Consider the following 16,743-nt stretch of genomic DNA (forward strand, 5'->3'; position numbering starts at 1 on the left):
TTGCAGTTGTTAGGGTTCGCTTTGGGATATCCGTGGGAGGTCAAAGAGTGGGTGATGGAACTACAAATTCAATAATTATCGACCGCTACAATCAATCTGTCACTACATCATCCCTCAAATGGTTTTTGGTTTTTATTTCATTATATCCGTGCTCACTGTTCACGATGTTTAAGTACCTATGATTTTTAAGTCTTCTTAGTTTTAAGTGAGGGCAGGACTCTGATACCATAGAGAGATAGCTTTTCAGCCATTAGGCCTTGCAGTCAATAGAACTGGAACACTTCCGGACCTTAAAGTGTACCCCTTCATCCGTATCCAGGCCTGTAAGATGACTAAATTAGGCCATGAAATAATAAATGCTCACCTAGATGGCAAAATTGACAAAAAAATTGAATGCTTGCGGAAGCACACTAGGCATACCAAAACGCTAGTAAATGCAGTGATTTTGCTTAACAGAGCACCGCAATGTCCACGAAATATTAAAAACAACTGCCGGATAAGGTCATTTCGCTCAGCGCCAAGGAAGTGGACCATGAGCAACGCTTCTGCCCTCTGATGCACCGTCCGCGACCCTATTAAAAGAACACGAAGAATAGGGAGGGGGGGTTTGGACTACGAGGCGACGAAAAACGTGAATTCTGGGTGAAGCACGTTGGACGGTGGGGAAAATTGCCTAGTGGAAGGGTTGGTTGACTCTCTCAGCGCGAGAAATTAGCCTCGCGAACGCTCTGGAAACTGTGTCACGACCCTGGCAGTCATTTCCGGAGGGATGTCATTTTTTTGCAGGAAGGAGGGGCAAGCACGGACTGAGTAGGTGGCAAGGAGGCTGCACGTCATGCCCAACAGCTCACGGAACCAGCATGTTTTACAGTGGAGCGCAGGATGAAAATTTTTCACGAAAGCCGGCGGCCTTACCATAGCCGATGCAAAGATTGGGGAGATGGCCACGACGAAGCAACCACTCAGTAAGAGCTCGACGGGGCGGGACCTCAATATTTTCTTTAAAAATTCTGTTTGATAAATGCTACTTTGCTTGCATCGTCAAAATTAAATCATTTGTACATCTCGTAAATCTTTAAAAACTTTCTGAATAGTGTACCAGGCCCTCAAAATAAAAGGGAAGCAAACAGCCTCAACCTTCCCTATAAAATAAAGGAGAAACGTCGCCTGAGAGCTCGCTTGGGAGAGACGACTACTTAGATGTTTGTACCATCGATTCTTAGTTGAGACAAATAATTGACATCGAGCGATATTGCATCGGAGGCGTAATGCTTTAAGCTCAACTCAAACGTTCAAAGTGATGAAGCAAATTATCAACGTGTTCCAGTTTATTATGTAACTTTTAAGCATGAATAAACAGAACTATCTCTCCTTATACACTCTCACTTTGGGTCTTATAGCTTTGCACTGAAGTTCACGCTCAGTAAGCATATGCCAAATTGTTAATTATATTGCATAATTTGAAAACGGTAGAGAAATCATATGCACCCAAAGTATGATTCCTCGAAGTACCCTGGGGAGTAAAAAATCTATCTATATTTCATAAAAAAATCTAGAAATTCTTGTTATGTTGTTTTATATGGTTCGAAAGCAAGTTTGAATTCACACGGGCTTCCTTCATCCTCTCTTATCTATATAAACTGCTATATGCGTACCAGAGCCATATTTTTACTTGTATAGACTTTTTTAAACTAATATTTTACTTCCTTTTAATTTATTCCTTTTATTGAAGAGTCGCTAGAAATAGTTAAATTGACACAGAGTTAATGCCTTTGCATAGTGATATTCAGCTTTCGATGATCCCACAGCCTCCTTTAACTTACTATCAAGTTCATTCAAAAAGTACACTCTTGCTAATCTACGAGATATTTACTGAAATACTTTGTGTCCACAAACTTTCAACCAAATATGTTCTCAGACTCAAAACTTTGCCGATTGCCTAGTACAAAGGTCTGATCGACATCGAGCTAGCAAGCTAAAGATGGCGATGATAGGTAAATTCGCTCGCGAGCTGAAACGACCGTCAATGATAAAGGAGGTTGGCGTGGAGCAGGCACAAGAGGTGGAGAGGAACGGCCCTGGTTTAGAGAGAAAAAATATATATACTTACACACACATATATATATATATGCATGTGTGTAAATGGGAGAGCCGTTTCGTGATATAAAAAAATAAATTCGCGTGGAAGAAAGATGGGAAGAATACAGAGCAGCGGAGTGGGATGGAGAAAAATGTTTGGGGAAAATTTTTAAGGGAGTGTAATAAATTGCGAGCACTATGCATATCTGAATATGCAAAGTGCATGGAGATCAAGGGCCTCATAATCAGGAACAGGTAAGGGAAGCCTTCGACCCGCCGCGCCGGCCCCACTTGAGACTTCCTAAAAGGGCCACGCCAAGGTGCCATCAGATAGCGGATTTTTTCTACGCTTTAAACTATATTTCACCAAAAAAATTCAAGGATATAAAAGTCTCGCCGAGCATTATATCATCTCATTACCATATTAAAATCAGATCGGAGGGAAGAAAAAATGAACGTTTAATGTTCTGGCTTTTGATACAAACAAGCAGCAGAGTCTTCCGACGTTTAAAATTGCAGGCCAGAAATACTTTCACTTTAGCAAGAACATGTAGAAATAGGTCAAATAGATTTTCAGATATCTACTCCGAATACGACTCAAACGCGCCGTTATAATTTTTCATCTATGATAAGTAAAATAGGCTTCCTAAATTAAATAAGGGTTAAGGATTTGAATAAATGATGCCGGACTACTACATACATCATTCATAACCTTGTTGTGAGTCTTGCAGCTATTTTTCGTGAATTGCATTGAAGATAGTTTTCAGAGACAGGAAAAAGTGTGCTAGAATGAGTAACTAATTGTTTGACTATTTAATAGCTGCCCCTTACGTTTACCTTCCGTTAACCTTTAGAATTTACTATTTTCGTTTATATATATAACGGAAATAATAGATTTTCATTGCTATAATAGAATATGAATTCGCAGTAAAAAATAAATTTTATGCTGCAGAGCATTATATATGCTCTATCTTCCTTTCCATAGGTCATTCCGTTTCGTTGTTACCACAAATCAGCCCTTCGTCACAATTACGAAGTTCTATTTTTTCCAGTCAAATTTAATTCTAGAATCGGTATTACTTCATATGAAATATATTAAAACAGCTTCATAGATTAATATATTAGTGAAGAGTTACCCGTACCTTTAATTTAATGAGTTAGCCTACGTTTTACTTCTTCACTAGTTTTACTATTAAGTAAAAAAACCTGACTTATAATAAACCTATAACCACATAAACAGACCGAGACAAAATACCATAAAATATGATCTATTTTTACCTATCACTAATGATAGGGATAGGCTCTACCAATTGAGAAGGACAAAATATTAACCTACGCTCCGTTTCACACGGAGTTTCCCTTACTCTTCCCTATTAATTGGCTCCTAGCATCCATCTTCTCGATCCAGACTCATATAATCCAGTCCGAAAAAGGTGGCAAACGGGAAAATAATTGCGAACCCCCTCGATACCGCATGAACGCCTGCGCCAGCACCACCCTCCTCAGCTCCCGCCCGTATCCAACAGAATTCCGGGCCCAATTGATTTTTTGCACCCCTCCCCATCCATCTATTCCGAGACTCCCTCCCCCGTCCGACCGCCCCTAACGACTATACCCCGATCCAAAGCTGTCACCTGGCTTCTGCCGCCACCCTCCCCCGCCCCAATAGCCACAGGCGTTTCTGCCACCCACTCAAAATATCATCCACCTCCGCGTCCTATCCTCCATTCCGCGGTTCCCACCACACCATTCCCCGCGCCCCCTCCGCATAGTACGGAGTGAAATGAGGGGAGGGGGTGGTAGGTTCACATTTCCACCGCCCCCATTTGTCAACCGAATGCCCAATCTCCCGTGAAGATGAATTTTAATACCGTTTTAGGAACTCCCTGAATACGCTATTGAAGCCGAGCACGCACAGCCTTCGACCACAAGGAGTGAAATCCGATATTCCCTTCCGATCTATTGCAAGTGCTGGAAAATTTGCGTGAATAAAAATGAAACAAGAAATGCTTTTGGATCTGCGGCTGGGGAAAAAAGGCGATAAAATTTTCGTTCATTACTCTAAGTAACAAGGAAGTTGTTTTCAATTGAACGATCCTGAGTGTATTGAGGTTTTAATTTAATTATTTTGAGAATTTGTTGTCTTATTATGTTTTGAATAGGAGCTTGTATTCAAAATAAATGGGATTAAAAGAGGATAAATCCTTTTCCAATAAGCTTCTGCTTTCTACACATATCTAACCACTTTTATCCATTACTTAACTGACAGAAGAAAAATAAGGGATTCTAATAGGAAATGAATGGTGAAATTAATTTTGTTGTGATACAGTTTATGAGTTCATGCCGTTGTAAACAAAATTTATGAATCAATTAGAAGGGAAAAGATAATTCAGCAACGTAGGAAAAGGCAATAGATATTAAATAAATTGCATAAAAAGGCAATGTTAATTGTCTCAAAACTGGGAATTTATACACACTTATGTCATTTTTCAATCAAAAATCGAACATTTGAAGTTACCCTGTGGCTCGGAGAAAAGAAAGACGGGAGATGAGAGCAACGCTTCCTCCGGCCTATTTTCGAACTTCTTGACTAGCTGAAATACATGCATTCTTTACTTGCCTTCTAACTTGGGTGAAGGAATTCCAGTTTATACGGGGAGACATTTTATTTGGTGGGGTAGCGCCTAACAACCGTCCATTGTGAGAAAAAATATCCCACTTAAAGAGGAAAATACGAAACATTCCTAGTCTCATCGAAAAATGGGAACTCGGCGTTTTTCATGGAACGACTTTCCCTTACTACTTATTAGCTACCGAGACATTTCTTACTCTCACATTAAATGTGCCTCGCTCAGTAGTTGGCCTACATTTCACAAACTCTCGTGTATCAATAATTCTACTGCTTGTAAGAGTAGTAACAATCCAACCAAAACACTGGTATATCTTCAATAGCTGGAATAAAAGCTCTCAATGGGTTTTATTGCGAAACAAGGATCATAATACATATTATAATATTTTATCTCGGAAACATATAAAGTATTATTTACTATTATAGTGACCCAGCTACGCTTTCTTTCCCTCATTTCCTCCATGTTGCTGATTTGGTTTCACTATGAAAGGATTTTATGTTAACTATTATTAGAGTTTGAACATCAGGATGAACATTCATGAATGAATGTAATTTTCGTGTGAATACTTCCCTAAAAGATAAATAAAAATGGTCCTCAAAAGCAAGAGTTAAAAAGAAAGAGTGAGGAAATGTAGCTCTGTGGATATATTATTGTATAACATGGTGTTTTCATTATTGCCCGCCAGGTGTTTTTGGAATGCACGCTGATATATCTTGCGCATTCCTTGCTTGGTAGGGTTCAGTTTTGTTCCGCCTTTAAAAGCTCTAGTGATCAAATCAATAACAGGGTTTGCATTGCTGTCTGGGAGTCAACTCTTCGCTAGTGTCATTAACACTCAAAATGTCCCAGTTGATCCCTTAGCCGGAGAGTTTCCTTAACTTTGGTCGGAAAGTGCAAATGTATTTACAAAATAGTTCGGCGGGAGCCTATATTCGAACATTCTACGAAACGACAGGAAGCCTGTGGCGCCTCATAAAAGTTTTCACGTAGTGCTTGGAGAGCTCGTTAGCCTTTAATGACTCAACGTGAAGGATGTCCAAAATGACGCAAATCACTGGAGCAACGATCCAAAGCAAACTCGCGAGAAGCAAAAACGGGTTCGGTAACTACACTGGCGGCCATTACACTGAGCTGGCTGAAAACGTACCGCTACATAATTATTTTTCAAAACAAAAGTACACTTGCAATGAACATAAGACGTCGTTAGGAAATAAGGAAATATAAACTATGCAAAATAAACAGGATATTTACCACATAGGGCAATTCATCACGAAATTTCAAGAAAATTCAGCGGAAAAAGAAAATCATCGAATTGAAAAAAGGTTTTTTTAATGGTGCAAACAGGGATAACTATAATTTAAAATCAATGGGAAGATCAGATTGCACCCCATTTACCCCAGAAGTAACGAATATGAGAAAAAGTTAGCATTATTAAAGCTAGATATATGGTAACAAAGAAAAACGCCTAATTGACGTTCAATTCCAATGTTCCTTTTCGTACAACTGTCATGCAAAGTGGATTACAATTCCAATTCACGATGAAAAAAGTATAATAAATACGTCAAAAACTACGGAAATATTCTCTTTAGTGATCTGTGGTATTAATTTAATTCTACCCAGTGACTGATTCCTATCCATAATTTAAATTCAAACCCTGATTCCAGATTTTTTTACAGTAGATCAAAATAGTTAACATGCGTAATAAAATATCATTTTGGCTCATAAGCAAAGAGACGGGAGCTATCAAATTCAGCCAAAATCTTCCAAGCTCAATAGTAGTAGGGGTATATTTTATATTGGTGAATACAGCATGCCATGACTCGCTGTGATACTTAACCTAACCAATTGGTACGTTGTTCTCTTTGGGCAGACGAAAATGAGATTGAATGACGTACTCGAATAACAAAGTTGAGGCAAAACTTTGAAATTTATAATAATAATAATAATAATAATAATAATAATAAACAGATGGTTATACCCTCGACAGATGGTTATACCCTCGATGAAAATACTTTAATAGAAAACCTTAAAGAAACCGAAAGTTACCGATATCTAGGCATTGCCCAACTAATGGGCATACCCCATACACAGTTAAAAGACAACATAAAGAAAGAACTTAGCAGCAGAATAGAAAATATCCTGAAAACGGAACTTCACGGGCGGAATAAAGTAAAAGCCATCAATACTTTTGCAATACCAATCCTTCTCTATACCTTTGGAATTATCAAATGGACCTTGACCGATCTTAATGAAATAAACAGAATTGTGAGAACCCTTCTTACAAAACACCGTTTACACCACCCAAAGAGCTCCACAGAAAGAGTAATACTTCCCACACATGAAGGAGGACTTGGTATTCTTGATGCTGTACAGCTTCACTATAAGCAAATTGCTGATCTAAGACAATACTTCTATGGCAAAGGAGTCAAATGCAAACTTTTCGAAATAGTATGTAAAACAGACACTCACTACACACCACTTCATCTAAGCAACCGTGAACTAGACATCCCGAATCAAACTACAGAACAACTAATCAATCAATGGAAAAGTAAAGAGCTTCATGGGCACCATCCTCATCAGTTAAACATGCCACACATAGATAAAGAGGCTTCAAATATATGGTTGAAACAAGGGAATATATATGGGGAAACAATCGGATTTATGAGGGCCATTCAAGATCGCATAATATTGACGAGGAACTACAGAAAGTTCATATTAAAAGAAAACATAAACAGCGATCAGTGCAGAAGATGCAAGAACCAATCTGAGACAATAGAGCATATTATGGGAAGTTGCACGGCTCTAGCAGCAAATGAATATACCAGTAGACATGACAATGTAGCTAAAATCATGCACCAAGAACTGGCAAGAAAAAATAGAATCCTGGACACCAATGAACCATACTACAAATACCATCCACCTGATGTTTTGGAAAACAATGAGTGCAAACTATACTGGAATGCAGAAATAAAAACTGACCGAGCAATTAAAAACAATAGACCGGACATAGTTATAATAGACAAAATAAAACGGCACATTACCCTCATAGACGTGACAATTCCCTTAAACCATAATGTACAGAAAGCACAATCCACCAAAATTAACAAATATGCAGAACTTGCAGCAGAGATCAAAGCCTTGTGGAAGATGCAGTCAGTAGATATATGCCCAATAGTGATAACAACAACAGGAATCACACCGTGCGAAGTTCTACACCAGCTAAAAAAGCTAAAATTGGAGAAAACTCTACCAAAAATACAAAAGTCAGTCATCCTGGACACCTGTCATATTGTCCGACGGTTCCTTTCAATAGAATAATTACGGAAGTAATAACAAAACACAGCTGAACTTGACTTGGTCCGTTCACTGTGAAAAATCCTTGTAAGATAGCAAGAGGGAAAAATGAAAATAATAATAATAATAATAATAAAATGCCTTTATTCGGGCGAGGTTGAGACTGGAAAGTCCCCTCTTCCACCTTTTATTGAGTTATTTTCTTCCACCATTTATGAGAGTTATTATAATACTGTCACCTCATTGTAGGTCATGAAATTCACAATTGATGCTGGTAGGAATATTAAAAAATAAAGTAATCTGAATAAACAACCCTACGCATTTTACAGTCCACCAAGTCAATGGGTGATAAATACCCCATTTAGGATGACTGATGTCGAAGGAGAGGGCGGCGCATCACGGTGGATGTTAACGAAGCAAATTTTATATGTTTGTCACGATCAAGGGGAGAATATAACAGAGAGCGAATGGCTGAGACGGCACGCAGGCTCTGGGAAGGTGGATTCCCTTATAGTACCTACGTAGAGATGGCGATGTGACGGGATCCGGTGACTGCAAAATAGTCACCGCGGCCTGAGAAACGCGCGGGTGATTTGTTGGGATTCTTTCGCAAAATGGAATCAGCCCTCACCTTTCCCCGTTCTCTATCTCTCTCTTTCTTAAAAGACCCGCAGGCATGAGGAAGGAAGAAATCATTTGGGCGCGGGAATGCCGCTTGAATGGGAAATCAGATTCCATGGTAAGATGGGAGGCGAGAAGAGGTGCTTTCAGCAGTGCGCTAACTGGAGATATTCATATTCCCGAGGATGCGTGCCTCCGGGAATGGAAGAAACGAAGGAAAAAAGGTGACATTTGCCTTGAAGAATCCGGAGAATTACGGCAACATGGCGGCAATAAAAAGATTCAAAAAGATCACTTAAGGTCGGAAATTTACCTCATACACCAAGAAGAAGAATAATTAGGGGTGCATTGAAACGTCTTCTTACGATGGAGGTCAAGGTTTGCTCAAGGCGTGAGCGTTCAATGTAGACGGCTCACGATGAGTCCTCAACTCGTGGTTGGGAGAGCTAGCGTCCAGCCCCATCATACCAATCTGATACAGTTTCCTCTAAAGTAGTTAGTTTTTGCAAGAGTGGATGAATAAGGTGGTTGAAAGGGAGTCATGGAGTCACGAAAGTGATCAAAATGAGTGCCAATCATCTTCAACGGGAGCTTCTTTAATTATGTCAACTAGCCTCATAAGGTTTAAGACGACATTATTGGACTGGTAGCATTGAACCAAGTACATGTTAGTACGCAAAACAAAATATGACATTGAATTATTGACCAGATTTTATCTTCGTGCGTTATGGATTAGAACTTGTTTCCTTCCAAGAAAATTTTATTAGGGTTAATGCGTGAAGATGAAATCAGCATTACTTTTTCGGTATTAGAATTAAAGTAATCTTTACCAATAGCTTAACATCACCATCAACTGTTTTTAAATGATTAATTAAATTCATATTTTTCTATCCTAAGTTAATTATTTGAATTGTCACAGTGCAAATTCCTTCTAATAGAGACAACTTGCCTGCTAATGTATGTCAAATTTAAAAGAGACTCCATAGTATTACAACCTAAAGACGTCGGGTGAAAGCTAAAGATGAAGCCCTGGATTACGAAGGAAATACTTGAACTAATTGCAGAGAGAAAATGAGATTAGCCGGAAGGCACGTAAAGCCCTGGAGGAACGGATGAAGAATTTATGCGAGGAAGTGCATGGAAACTTTGCAAAAGGAAGAGCTGAAGCAGATTATAAGATAGTGAGAAGCCTCTTCAAGGAAAACACTTCTAGTGAGTTGCGATGAATTACTGGATAAGAACGGAGAAATTTTGCCTAAGGGTGGAACAAAAGTGAAGGGGTGTAAAGAGTACTTAAAGAAGCTGAAAAATGTTAGAGATCTCATGAAAAATTAATGAAGGAGCAAACACTTATGAAGAGCTTCTTGAATAACAAAATATAATGGGCGAGAATTTCAGTGGAACAAAGGCAATGAAAGGAAATTATGAATGCCATTATTCCTTTCATACCGAATAAATACAAGGTGAGTCGTCCCTGCAAATATGGGTGGAATTTGTTCGGATATTTGGCACAGCGTAGAAGGGCGCTGACAAAGTAAATAGCAAAAAATCGAAAATATTTCAGTCATTGATATGAAGTGCAAGGATACAGGATAATGAAAAAGCTAAGTAGCTATTAGAAAGCAGGTCTATGTTTCGATGAAATATAGAGAAATTAAAAAAATACTAGAAAAAATTCGTGACAGCGTCGTCAATGGAAAAAATAAGAAAATATGAAAAGTCTCTAGCGTGGAATACGTAGTATCTATTCCAAGAATTATGAATTCAAAACTTAAGTTGGAGCTGAATGGTTGAAAGGATCTCAAAAGAGAATGTTGGTGATGGGGAAATATGCTCTGAAATGAGAAAAACTTGATTGCTAAAGACATGGATCATGAGAGATTATATTCCATTTACCCACAAAGCATGTAAAACCTGTAAAACTTGGCCGCAGTGTGACAGAAACACAGGATCACCTTCATGAACGAGCGAGGAAAAAAATAAACGCTCAGACGAGCCACGTAAAACGAGAGAAATGTCACATCACAGAACCGTGACCTCTCCAACTCTTCAACTTTCAATCCGCGACATGTTTCACGCGAGTGATAAAAAAACTACCGAAGAGAATACTACCACGAAGGCAACGGATAGAAGTAAAAAAAAAATAACAAAAAAAAAGCTTCTCGGCCGAAATGAACAGGGAGTTTTTGAGAGCGAGAAAAGAGCGTGTCGACCAGGGAAGAACAAACACACGACGAGTTGAATCGTCAGGAATAAAAACGAAACGGGAGAAACAAAAGGACAAAAAATGGGCGAGACAGCGGTGGAGAAAAAAGTTGACAGATGCCAAGCGCGGGTTGAATGGGGCCCGACAACACCGCTGACGCCGCATGCGACCTCTAGCCGCATTTTACGAAGGCGACTCTCACTTCAAAGGCGGTAGGAAGGAACAGGCCCGCCAACGCGGAGGAAAGCGATCAGCGGCGCGGAGTGCAAGAAAGGACGACTGTTGCGATCGCAGTTCCTGTGGGCCGAGACGATGGGACGGAATGGGAAGGGGTGGCGGAAAAACTGAGAAAGGGTGTGCGGGACCCAGAGAAATCCTTATGCGCATTGCTTCTCGCGCTGCGAAAGAATCCTGCGACCAGGAACAAATTGGAAGAGGCAGTCCAAAGTCGCAAGTCTCAGTAGGGTAGCGTGATATTCTAATTTACATATCGCCTACAAAAAGGCGTAGAGGATTGCGGCCAAGGCAATACAATTTCAACGCGATACTTACTGGAGAGAAAAAACTCGGTGAACGGAATTCGGTGGCGTGGGAATAACAACCGTACGCTGGATTAAGCAAAACTATCATATAATTTGAATGTTTACTTGGAATTCGCCTAAAAAATTCTTCTTTCAAATTTTAAAATATATGAAAGTACCTATGTAAAATTAACTTTAATACAATAAATAGCTTCTTCATTAATGTTTACTATTCTATTTTACATGAAAAATGAATTTTTCGACGATTTAAAAAAACTATATTCATAAAGTACTCATCCATAAACTTTTAAAAACAAAAAAAAGCTACGTTTTTAACCCATATAACGGTAGGAAAGAGGCTACTAAAAGACATTTTTGGGTCCCATCTTAATATTTATGCAAAATAACATAGATTTTGTCTGGAAATATTGATGTCAAAACTTATTTATTTCAAGGTTTGTCTAGAATTATTTATTCTTACAATTTTTTATACGCATGAATTAATGAAAATAAAATTACGCAGAGGCTCGAGAAAGCATCGGAAAAGAGCAAGGAAACTCCCGATTGCACTATTTTTTATGCTTGTGATTGATTATCGAATTCATCCTCGTTTGAAAATTGACCTCAAATAGGTATGCAGAATTGCCTTTCAAAAAATACTTCTTTATCCACAATCGCGTTACTTCTCATGATGAAATAACACTCGTGAACGGCGGGTGATAATCCTTCAGTGACAAGGCAAAGGGTTTCACCGAGTCTCAAAGAGCAGGCAATATCTCTTAATATCGCTGGCCTCCGAATTTAAATCCTGCATTTTCACCCTGGAAGGTGTATAATAAAATCCATTCGTAGGTGGAGTACGGAGCTACGCTAGAATACGGGAATTCAAGACAAAAATTAAAGCAAAAAGGCACGGGGAGGAAGTGAAGGTATTGGTGTTGGATGGAAGGGGTTGAAACAGGAATGCTGATCCTAGTAGTGTGTGTATGTGGGTGCTCGCATATTGTCGTCTACGGGATACGAAGGCGCAAAGAATAGGGTAGGGGCGTGCATTGGGGTATTTGGCAGGGGGTGAGGGGCAGAGTGAGGGAGGGATGGAGGCGAGGCAGGAAATTGGACGATTTGATCTCGGAGAGCGCAAACCTACCCCCACCAGGGTAGCAGCTACCTACACACGCGGCGGAGGTTCGCAAGGCACCTTTAGCGAATGCCGACACGGAAATTGGTTGTATCCCGGAGAGTCTGGCTAGGGGGAGGCTGGAAGGATGTAGGGGGATGGGAATAGGGTGTGGTGTGGGGTCGGAACAGGGTCTTTTGGAGAGCGGGGCTTCTCTGTATCCCACACTCCCTGCATTTTCCGGGATGGAGAGGGAGTTCTAAGCCCGGTGATTATTGCAGGCTAGCTTAAATGGGAGTGGTTTTGACTGGGTTGAGGAGCACCTTGGAAAGCGGAAAGAATTTCCGCCCCTTCCCGAATCGACTTCAAGATATCCCCGCTGAAACTTCGCGGAATGCAGAATGAGAGAAAAAAATTATTCCAATAAGCAGATGGTATGGAAATTTGATGATATCGGGAGTATTTATAATCGTGAATGTAATATCACTCTCAGTTAATCTCCGCTTAAGGACTTCAATTAACACCGAGTTCAGCGCTAAAAGCATCTCGGAGTTCCATGACTGTATTTCATACCTGAGACTACTATGGAACACTGAAATAGATTACGATATATATAAATCTACCTTAACCAAATCAAAATTAAATCGAACGTGTAAATACCTAGTTTAAAATCAACAAGGTTTTCCAAATTTATTTAATATTCATACTCATGGGTTGATTCAGCGAAACCAAACTAAATCAAAAGCACTTGAGCATCCAACACTTTAAAAGATTAGGCAGCTGCAGAATTCCTCACATGAAGGGGCAATAAACGTGATGACGTGGATAGATATATTTTTAAATCTGCGAGGGTGAAACTTCGCGAAATAACTCTATTACGGCGCTATATACTGGCCTTCGCGACGTGAATGAGTGAAAGGAACTAATACCCGGCATTAAAATGGAGAAGGGGAAAGAATATCCATATAAAGAATAATATAAAGCCGCAGCGGTTCGGAATTTATGAGCCGAAGCTATCGGCGGATCCCCGAGACAAGCCCCAAGGGGAGATTGATGGCTGCATCGCGGCCCGTGTACATGTACAGGGCCCCATCGGGGGCTTTTCGATCGTAAATTTGTATGCACTCACGGGTGCTGGTGCATTCAAAACTCGCCAGCGAAGGAGAGGGATGCGGAGGGACGCGCAATGTCTTCGAAGCGGGACTCGTAGTGAAAGGCATCGCGGAAGAAGGAAGGGTTGCAGCGGGGAGGGAGAGTGGCAGAAGACCGGGGATAATGGCATCGTGTGGTGTTCGACTTAAAAATGGAACGGCCTCCATTCATGCGGGGCATTGTGAGTGTGCGTGTAGAGAATGGCCAAGGAGCCTGAGGAACTGGATTTCGTCGCGAAAGGCATTACACCCTTGGAAATGGAGCACAGATGCTGGACATTCACCTTGTCTAATAGATGAAGATGGACCGGTACGGTTGCATATAGCCAGAGGGTATTCGATCAGCAGTGACGTGGGTGGAAGTCTGACATCTATTTTCTAACAAGTCCGCCTAATGAAACCGCATTATTAAATTATACGATTCCAGCTAGATTATTAAGTTAAAATGTACCCTATGATTCTGCGTTTGTGGAGATTGATTATTAATAGTGATCTAAAAATGCTGTTTAGAAATGATAACATTGCAATCACCGTGAACAGTAAATATTGGTGGTTTCAGTGATCCCAAGAAGAAGGGATATACTTACAGACCTTTCCTCGCTGTTTGCGGCAAATAAGATGGATAATTATTTACAGCGTGGAAATTGGGCCGAAGGTAATGGTATCGCGCGATTTTCGATTCAAAATAGGACATTATCCGTCCATCGTGGAATTTGTGCGCAGAGAAAAGCTAAGGGGCCTTTGGAGCTAGATTTTATCGTGAAAGATATTGGTCCCGTGGAAATGGGTCACTGATGGAGCGAAGCTGGATGCTGACATTTTACAACTGGCCACAATTGAGTGGAGCAATCACAGACCTTCGTACAAAGTTCGAGCAACACTTAAGAGGTTTTTTAAGAGTGAAGTAAGTTACTTCGCGACAAAACTAATGCGATTCAAGCTACAAGAATAGGGAATGATGTCCATTCTGTTTTTAAGATTGTAAGGAATAATTACAATTGAGTACTTAAAACATTAATGATGAAGACACAATTTCTTATGACTGTTTCGATATAGGCTTTTCATGTAATCCTACAGAAGATGAGGATAATTTAATCACTTGCCTCTTTCAATTTTCAGTAACTTAATTAGCCATCCACCTCATTATTGGGCTATAAATAACTCATAGCAAGGATGATTTACAGTTCCATTCTCGCTTGTAGCGGAAACAATACGGGCAAGTTTCAGAATGTTCGCACTGTTAGGGAAACATTAATATTTTCGCCACAATGTACAGCTGAAAAATAAATTAGCTGCCTCGGATTAATAAGGATTTATAAGTCGTCTCTTATCATTAAAAGAAAAAAATATGCTTTCTTTTATTATTTTGGCGCCAGGAAAGAGATATTTATTCATAATTCATCATGAAAGGTTATAGTCGATTCGCTCCAAATCCATTAACACTAATGAAATACTGCAGCAGTAGTAAGGATTTTTTGGGTAAAAATTCACCGATTTTAGAAGCAAACGAAAAATTTAATACTCACCCAAAATCTCCAAGGTGTGACTTATTTCTCGCGGAGTCTTCATACCAATCTGGCAGACGTAGTCACCCGCATCTTGAGGCTCCACATTGTGGATTTGCAAGTCGAATCCTTTGACCAATCGGATGCGCTCGTCCGGTGACACAATGAAAGATCCAGCTGATAGGACGGCAATACCACGCTTCCACACCAACTTGTAGTTTCCTGGAAAGAGAAGTAAACAAATAAGTTGAAAATGTGAAAATAAAGCCTTTCCAGCTACGTTTTACGCCATGGCAGCATGCAATATCCCAAGTACTGCCGATTTCATACACCGATAAATTTATGATATATCTACACATATTAATGTTAAAACAAAATTTGGCAGCCCTCTCCAGGAATATAGAATGTTAAATTTACTCAAGAACCCATTTTTTGATTCACGAAAATTGAAAAAACTTAGCATTAATTAAAGGTATGAGAATACGAAATTCCAAAACTTCGCAATTATTGCATGAAAAATATGCGGAATTCCAATGAAATTTAGAAACCCACCACATTAAGCGAGGAAATTGAGACACTAGGAAGAGATACGATTCCACGCTTGGGGACTACATTGTGTGCGTTATATTTTATACCTTTCTTCGTCGAACGAAGAACATTCGTCACTCCACAAGCATGGAAACACGAGTGGCGCAGACGAAACAAAAGCAGGGAAGGAATAAAGCGAAGGTAGGATAATGGTTCCGTGCTGCGGCGCATACTAGACGCCACGTGTGGATCACTGGGGCAAAATTTTATTTGTTGAAATCCATTATGCATGCGGAGGCAAATGCTTTAAAAATAAAGATTGGTATCGCGGAAAAACGTGTTCCGCACCTGCGGTTATTGCTTTGTGCATAAGCCCTTCGATTTGCAAGCGTGCGGATCTTTGTCGAGAGCTCGCTGCGTGAGAATGAAGCATCGGCGGCGGTGGTACTCGGAATCAATCAGTCACGACGGTAGACTCTCCCAACGATATTCACTCCCCGTCAGCATAAATAATTCATCGTGCCGGGAATAGAGAAGGACGTACACATATGGACACAGACGCGGGACTCGACGATCCGTTAGTAGCGGGATGGATACTCCTCTCCACGACATGCCCGACGCAGGCCAATCCATCCTCGCCAATTAAGCCGCGCGCGGGTCAAGGATGGGCGATATATGTGCGGCTCCAATCAATACGTTGGAGTGGCAGCGGGTTTGCGACGCTACCAAATGGTCGGGGTAGTGGAGGGTCGGTAAAAGCGCGCGGCTGCCGGATGGTCTCCCTGAGGGGGAGAGGGAGATTTCAACGCTTGCGTTGAGGACTCAGTTCACACGGTCGAAGAGATTGAGTGACACGACGAGCCATCGGCGTGAGGTGGATAAGAGGATAGGGAATAAAACAAGCGGAGTGCTTGTCTTGAAAACAAAAAAATAGCGTAGGGGCGGAATAAAACTACGGCCCGCCCGTGGTGAGTCGTGAATATGCCAGTTCCGCCATGTGTAACAAGTTCACCGTGAAGAGCACGGAATAGGAGAAGGACTTGAAGAGGGAAGTAACAAGCGTTGAAAAAAAAATAACTCCCTGAAATTCA

The 16,743-nt window shown here is 40.4% G+C and overlaps 1 protein-coding gene across 2 annotated transcripts in view; it reads right to left on the minus strand.

Moving 5' to 3' along the window:
* Positions 1 to 16,743, minus strand: part of LOC124153452 (neural cell adhesion molecule 1-like) — a 463,051-nt gene that overhangs the window by 338,367 nt on the left and 107,941 nt on the right. For both annotated transcript variants that reach the window (XM_046526608.1, XM_046526607.1), the window contains exon 2: positions 15,146 to 15,346. In XM_046526608.1, the coding sequence (XP_046382564.1) occupies positions 15,146 to 15,188 (43 nt within the window). In that variant the 5' untranslated portion in view covers positions 15,189 to 15,346. The remainder of the gene's footprint in view (positions 1 to 15,145; positions 15,347 to 16,743) is intronic.

Source organism: Ischnura elegans, chromosome 2 (genome assembly GCF_921293095.1).
Source record: "Ischnura elegans chromosome 2, ioIscEleg1.1, whole genome shotgun sequence".
NCBI lineage: Eukaryota > Metazoa > Arthropoda > Insecta > Odonata > Coenagrionidae > Ischnura > Ischnura elegans.